The 8,333-nt window shown below is 36.9% G+C and overlaps 1 protein-coding gene across 1 annotated transcript in view; it reads right to left on the reverse strand.

Moving 5' to 3' along the window:
• Positions 1-4,291: 4,291 nt before the first annotated feature.
• LOC113037951 (transcription factor IIIB 90 kDa subunit-like) overlaps positions 4,292-8,333 on the reverse strand; it is a 9,762-nt gene continuing 5,720 nt past the window's right edge. Inside the window, exon 3 of the mRNA XM_026195263.1 lies at positions 4,292-5,725. Coding sequence (XP_026051048.1) covers positions 5,520-5,725 — 206 coding nt within the window. The 3' untranslated portion in view covers positions 4,292-5,519. The remainder of the gene's footprint in view (positions 5,726-8,333) is intronic.

The raw sequence follows: 8,333 nt of genomic DNA on the forward strand, positions 1-8,333 counted from the left end.
AATCGAAACTGGTAATCGAAAAGAATCGCAATCGATAAGCAGAATCGGAATTGATAAACTTCAAAGATACTTATTCATAGGCACACATGAAATGCACAAAAGAATGATGCTATTCTGCTCAATTCTGATTTTAACATTGAGAGAGGTTGAACTCAATCTATATTTTCGATTCCCAAAAAGTGTATGGTATATACACTTTAAAATAAAATCATTTGAGGTAATATGAGCATATGGGCTTTTTCTATAATGAAATGCATTATGTTCAAACTGAATAAAAAAAAAATGAACCCACACACCACAACAGCAGTGGGCTTGTGTAAATGAGACAGTTATTGTTAAGTGTGGATGAAATATTCATCTTGAAAGGCCATATAAAGAACCTATTATCCAAACGGGCTGCATGAAGAACTGAAAAGGAGTCTGTTTGAATTGAGCCCATAGAATCTGCTGCTCCAACGTTTGCATTCTAATTGAGGGTTTAGTAAACATGGAGCAGATGCAGCTTGGTAAAACAGCAGATTTCTGACCAAAAAAAAACCCCACACAAAAACAGATGAATATGGTATTATGGCACATGGAGAGCTGCTAATCAGACTACATTCTTGGCTTATGCCCAGTACTTTGACATTGGGATGTTCTCTGGTGCGTATTTGAATCATTTTGTCTCTGCTTCTTCTAATCTGATGAGTCTGTTAAAAAACTGCAGGCCTGTTCTGTCCTCACAGTGTGCGCAGAAGGTGGAAAAAGGGTTGTGGTGAATATGATGGACCGTAATGGATTTTTTGACATGACGCAGTGCCCCCTAGTTACATCTGGCTAGACTGCATCTCGCTATGAATATAATTTCCAGATGGGTAAAACATTTTCAACCTGTGCTTGAAATAGCTTGAATTACAGACTACTGCAGAAATTGTAGTAAATGAGCGTACAACAACAGCAAATCTCCCTTTTGATGCAAGCAGGAATCCATAGGCCACATCAGACGAACAGATTGAGTATACGTTTTATTGATCTAGTCACGGTATATTATTGATAACCAATTCAGCAAATTAATTGTTTTGAGACATGCTGCCTGCTTTATTAATGAGGTTTATTCAAATGTACTGCTCAGGTCAGCTAAATTACATTAGAGATGTCTTAGAGAGGTCATTACAGGGAGACTCACCGACGGCCGGAGCGTTGATACAGAGCTCTCTAGTCAACAGGAGGAAGGTCTGCCAGAATGTAAACATTAACCTACAACAATAAGAAACGTATTTAATAGGTTCAACTTTGCATGTTAACGTTTAAGTTGGTTTGCGGCGCCTCTTGCTTCAAGCCAATGACAATAATACAGTAAAAACAATATATAGATATACACTTCAATTCAAATATTTTGTGGGCAAGATATTGTTTTTTATATATATATATATATATATATATATATATATATATATATATATATATATATATATATATATATATATATATATATATATATATATATATACATTTAGTGTATGTGTGTAGTTACATATTTTTAAGTATAAATTTAACACACAAATACATAAATATACATAGAGTGGTGGCCAAAAATATTAGAACACTATTTTCACCAGCTGTGTGTCAGTAGGAAATATCAGTTTCCAAACATTCATTTTGCCATTAATTGTAATAATCCAGTGAGATTTTTTGACGACAGCCAGTGCTCCACACAGAGATCTGATCTCTTCACCCAGTCTGTCTGAAATGACATGAAGAAACAGGACAAACTGATACAGACTAAATCCAGAAGAACTGTGGCAATGTCTCCAAGATGCTTCAAGAAACCTGCCTGCAAAGCTACAGTGCTGTTAAATGTTTTAGGCACTTGTGTAAAACTATACTGTAAAATGAGGATTCTGACAAAAACATAATAAATAGATTTTCCTTATCAGTTAACTTCTATTATCTAAATTAATTCAACATTTGGTGTGACCATCCTCTGCATTTAAAGCAGCTTTAGCCCTAGGTGCACTTGCGGATAGTCTCTCAGGTAACTTTTCCTTAAATATACCTTATATGGACCCATAAATATGTGAACTTCAGAAGTCCCATAATAATGACGAAGGGTTATGACCTGACCACCAGGTTCCTAGTGAGCCAGGCATCCAGGCAGGTTAAATTGGGATCTTGTCGGATTTGGGTGTGGCTACACTTGTTAAAGATTCATGACATATTTGAGCCTCCGCCCCAACCGTCCAGTGTCTGTTCTACAGCAGATGCAGCTCAGTGGACAGCTGGGGAGTAAAAATAACACTACACCAGTGCTTAAGCACAGAAGTATCTAACCCTAAAATAACTACTAAAAACTGTAAAGTACATACAGTCATAAAGACGGTACTGTGTACTGATTCAAAAACAAAATGTAGCCTCATATCCTATACTTGCTGTTTACAGCAATATGGCATTAAAAGTTGTGCATTGCAAAGGTTTTATGTTCTTATTGAAAAGTCTAATGTCTTCGTGGTTTATTAAATATTCATAAATAGTTCTTATCTTATATCTTATAAATCTTATATGCAGTCATATCATGTGTGAGTATATTAGCTTTGCACATTAAGATTTCAGAGTTACAACATTTTGTGTACGGCGTCTACCTGCATTTATATCTGTGGAAATCATTGAAATGTGAACAAGTTTGGCCTATTAATTGAAGAGAAACGATGCTAATATATTTCATGAACAGAAGAATTTCTGTTGTCCAAAAACACTGGCATCTGCTTACCTGTTATGTCATATACAATGCCTTATACAGTATCACTTTCAATGGTCATATAGAGGGTACAAAAGATTATTTGGAGGTTGAACATCATGCACCTTAACACAGCCGCTTAGGTTGCGTCATATTATTCAGAGTAAGTATAGTGAAAAATATGGGAAACACAAAACGGCTAGATATTATCATTAAAAAGGGTTGAAAGTGTGATAAAGATATAAACATCTTTATCCAACTACACACCTAAAAATAAGAAGTCGATCCTGCTCCTAAATTAATCCTGGGTCACAGTGGTTAATTAAGCATCGGACAGCTCAGTAATTGTCACTGGGGGAGTTTTGACGTTACTGATCATCTCTACATCAACGGGCTTCAGGCAGGATCTCCTTATCTCTGCAAGAGATTGACCCTGACCATCTGTTACTGCTCACCTGAGCGCCACACACACACCTGAGGCACGTGTCTCTAATGTGACTAATGCCCCCCTTAGCAAAGAGATTAGCATCACTACAAGACAAGCTAATCCCACTTTATCAGGAGTCTGACGGCCTTAATTACGGCCTGCCATGAAAGACAGAGAGTATTTATACTTCTGCGACTGACATCAGTGATACTGATAACCATTTTATCTCTCAAATGCTACAAGACCAGATATGAACCATTGGCAAAAACTGCAGATGTACTGCAAAGGGTCAATATTACATGTTTAGCAGCATCATTCAAAAAAGAGTGAAAATATATCCATGTTATTCATGTTAGGACATTTCTTTTAAGTGTTTAGTATTCTGAAAATTATAATTATGTTAAAAGAAATGTATGTATTATTTTTTTCCTGAAACACCAAGCAGATACCGACATCTTCATGGTTCTAGATATCTTGCAATTATTACCAATCCAGTTTATTAATGCCCATATGATGATGGTTCTCAACCTTTTTGACTCCAAGCCAATGCCCTCATGGTCCACAACAATATTTGAGGGTCCCATGATTTTTTCAGTCATTTGCGATTTACTCAATAAAGATTATTTTATTATTATTTAACTTCTAAAATACTTAATATTTTATAACACTAAAATAAAACCTAAAACTTGGAAAATCCCGGTTTTCCAAGAACAACCATTTCTGACTGTGTAAAGCAAAGCTAGGTAAAATAAATAAATAAAGGAAACAAGAAAGAAAGAAAGAAAGAAAGAAAGAAAGAAAGAAAGAAAGAAAGAAAGAAAGAAAGAAAGAAAGAAAGAACCTTTTAATGAAAGTACGAGATTTCCCTATGGATTTATCACAAATATGCATATTTGTTCATATGCATTTAAAGGGATCCTTGTATTTAGAACTGGGTATTTATGTATGAAATGTACTGAATCTAAAATAATCTGATGATGAGTCTCTGAAACCATGACCTGTAAGCTCTGGCAGACATTTGAGAATTGACAGATCAAGGTAGGTGAATCAATGTTTCCAGAAAAAGTCAATCATCACCTAAAGAACCTGGTTTCAACAGATGTGAGGTGGCTAAAAGCACTGCTAAATGGCAAGAATGAACAAAAAATATATATGATGAAATATTTTAATGAATCCTAAGTTAATAGTAAATACTTCAGGTGAGAATTACCTAAAAAAAAAAACTATTTTAAGTGAAATCTAAAAATAATACAGTTATCCATATACAGGTCTGTATATCATATCACAATGATGCATGAGATAAATGCATGAGTGTTTGTTGAGGCACAGCAGAACAGTACACATTTAAAAATAGGACAGTATTTGGAATGGGTTTGGCAGTCTGTAAAGTACTGGACGAGTTCTTTTTGTGTTTCTGCTCTTTAGCATGAAGTCCCATATCTTAGCACGCAACTAAAACAGCCGCACCCAGAGACAGGTAACAACTCTAAACGCCACACCAGGTAAGCAGTCAGGCCTGACGCTTCACAAAAGCAGAGTGGAGATCTGGGTGTGTCCCAAGCAGACACATGGGACGGTGCTTGTCAATGTGAGTAAGAGTCTGTCTTTTCATGAGACAGAGTGAAAGCAGTGGTGTAACACTATCCAGGAGTGCTGGGTTGTAACAGGAGTGGTGAGTCTCAAACTCAAAATCTGGGAACAGAATTATGACAGGTTGGGGGAAAAACAAAAATGTGGAGGAGGGGAATGATTTTCTCTCAACTATCACTTCAGAATTCCACTTCAGTCTCTAGGACTTAGGTCAAATAAGTGTCACTTCAGTAGCTTTTGAACACAACTATGACAAAGATTGAAAATCTGAGCTGTTTTCTATTATTTACTTCAGGGAACATCCTCCGAGTTTCTGAAAGATGCAGTAAAAACACTCTTCCTCTTCCTTTTTTCCTCTCTTGCAGTACTATTGTTTTCACATCCTGACACGTCTCTTCAGACCCTAAACCAGGTTTTCCCTGGGGAAAGTATGAACTGATAAAAGAGACAACCATAGACCAGCATGAACTTCTACACTGGTTCAGACTGGATTACGCTGGTTTGGTTCTGGTTCTGATGAAGCTGCCTAACCAAAGAAATCTTGCAAAAAATTCAGCTAATTGCTTAAAACAGCAACCAAAACATATAAAGGTATATATATAAGTTCACATTTCATATATAGATATGTCAAATCCATGACTACAGAATTTTGCTACAGGATTTTTTTTATTAAAAGCCAGAGATTTACTCTTTTTGTTATTACCTAATTTAGATAAGATGCCAAACCTAATTTCGATTGTGCACACCTTTCCCCATGGAGTACCATTCACAAAGGATGTAACTAGGGTTTCACTCCCTAGGGATCAATGTGAGAAGGATACGTGGCGTTCCCTCTGTCCTGCAGACCAGGTAGAGGCAGGCGGCTATGACGTGTGTCATCTTTCGCCCTCGTGTCAAGTGCTTGCTCACCACCATCTTGAAGAAATTAAAGGCCGTGTCTAGGCAGTGCTGGTTCAGCTGCAGCTGGCTGCCGAGGTTGTGTATCTGTCGTTTCCCTAGAGACAGGACACACATATGCATCAGATTGAACAAACACACACAGATCCACACATGCACACTTGCGCACCAAGGCATGACTTCACACGCAGGTGTTTGGTTTTCCAGTAGCACTGATGTCATGAGAACGGTGCACAGCCAGACAGGCTTTTAATGGAGACTGGAAGTGAAAACGGGCAGAGAGACAGCTGTTTTATGTCCCATATGAGGCCATGTCCCTCTTTTCCTTTCCTTCACAGTCGCTCATACATTTACTCCTTCACAGAGGATCTCAAAACAGGCCAAGTTGTAATTCATTGGACACAGAATAAATCAGTCTGCCTGAAATCCCACACTGGACTAAAATGAGTTTAACATATTCAATCCACATTTTAAAAGTCCAGTGGGCTATCTGGCAGATTTCTGTTTACTTAACACATCATTTAGCAACAGACCTTGTTCACCCAGACGGTGAAAGTTTCCTAGATTGTAAACAATGAGAATGATTTAGGCCGCTTCACCATGTCATAACACGCAAAGCTTTTTTTTCTGGGCAGAAAGGCTTCAGATGTGATGGAGTTGATGAGTTTGACATGTTCCAGTCATTCATTATGCTTGAAATTCCACATGTAAACGTGTTTATAAGAAGCAAATGCTTTCATCAATCTGTCCTCTAAATGTGCAAATATGTGATAATGAGTTCAGCAGATGCATAGACGCATCTAACTTTTTATTTAACCTGTAGATTCTGGAAACCGATGATCCCCATGGGGTGGAGAGGGGGTCCTTAGAATTTATGGGTATTTTTAATTATTTCTCCATTAAGAAATGAACACAAATGTGATATATGTAACTATACTTTAACAGTGGGTATAAGATTCAAGTCAACTTAATATTTTCACATAATATTTTAATTTGTTTATATTTTAATATGTAATTAAGTAAATAAAAATATATATATTCAGTATATTTTTACATGTTTACATATTTTATACTATTTTATGTTTTACAGTTAACCAGTAAACATAAAAATAGATGGCTGCCGGAAAGGTGGTCCCTTGCAGCATATTTGGGGGACTTATTGGCATCAATAAGTATAAAAACTTTTGCTTTGCTTTGCTTTTTGCCAACAGTATAGATAGAGCCACATATGTTAATGTGGATGTTTGACTATTTGTTCTCCAACTGTGGAGCCCAAAGCTACAGTGTCAAGTGTCATGTTGGCAGGCCAAGACCAAAAATAACTCTAAAAGCTTTTAAGAGCGTAATCCTTCTATTCTGGAAGCACTGTGTGCCAACTCTCCGGTACACACTCCGGACCGGTCTAATCCCAGAGTATTTTTTATGCTGTTTATGCCATTGGATTATCCAGGTCTGCGGTGACCTCTCTGAATGACAGCAGAATTACATAACGGCATACAACACTGCAGGGACACGGGACACGGGACACGGGACACCTTTATTTAATGAATGAAATCTTTTGTTTGTGACCAAAGGAAGACATTCATAAATCAGAACATTTTATATAAAATAAAACTACCATTTAAAACAATGACCCTTGGTGCATTTGGACAGTCATCCATGCCTGGTGGTAGGCCTGCTCAGCGGAAATGATGAGACGGCCTACAGGGACGAGCTTCAGCATCTAGCAACATGGTGTGACTAGACATGTGGCGGTATTCGTTAATGCAATATATCATGGTAATGGTTATGAATATGAACAATATTGTTATTGTGGGCACTTCTAAATACCATTAATAAATATTACAAATTATTTAGAATTTGGAATGCATTTTAAGAATACCGTATGCTGCTTAAAAGATGCTTGTGCACTCTGATGTAAACAAGTATACATGAGAAGCACATGGGGGAACACGTGAGAGACGCGCTGAATGAAAGCACATTCACTCTCTGACAGCAGATGGCGCTAAACTGCAGAAAATGCAGCCGTTACCCTGGATACCCCATAAATAAAGCAGCTGCGCTACTTTATAAAAAGTAGCCATTAAGATTTGTAGATTTGCTGTGCTGTTCATCGCAGTGCTTTTTTTACTATTTATTCTGGACTACAACATACCCTATATATTGTTTAAAAGTGTTTTGATTCTTTTATTGTTCGTTCACACATTACATTAGGGGTTCATTGCTAGTTAATATTAGTTAATTAATTAGCTAACATAAACTGCCAATGAAACCTACTTCTAAACATTTATTAATCTTAGGTATTCCAAATAGTTACGTTGTTAAAATCTAAAGTTGCAACTGTGCCATTTAATGAGCTGACATAAACTAAGACTTGTATTTTTTATACAAAGTTTAATAACTTCTGTAGCAAATGTAACTATTTCTCAATGTGAATGTTAATGCACTAACTAAAGTTAACTAATGAGATCTTAGATTTTAAAGTGATACCTATTGGTCTTTATAGATCTTTTGCACTTTAATCTGTGTAAAACTTCTAAATGTATATATTTTTTCTGTATTGCTTTATTGCATAGAGTGTTGCGCAGTGTATAAGACACATGCCATTGGTGTGAGAGACCCGGGTTCGAATCCACTGTAAGACACCAATGTGTCCCTGGGCAAGACACTTAACCCCTAGTTGCTCCAGAGGCGTGTGACCTCTGA

This window comes from Carassius auratus, chromosome 20 (assembly GCF_003368295.1).
Source record: "Carassius auratus strain Wakin chromosome 20, ASM336829v1, whole genome shotgun sequence".
NCBI lineage: Eukaryota > Metazoa > Chordata > Actinopteri > Cypriniformes > Cyprinidae > Carassius > Carassius auratus.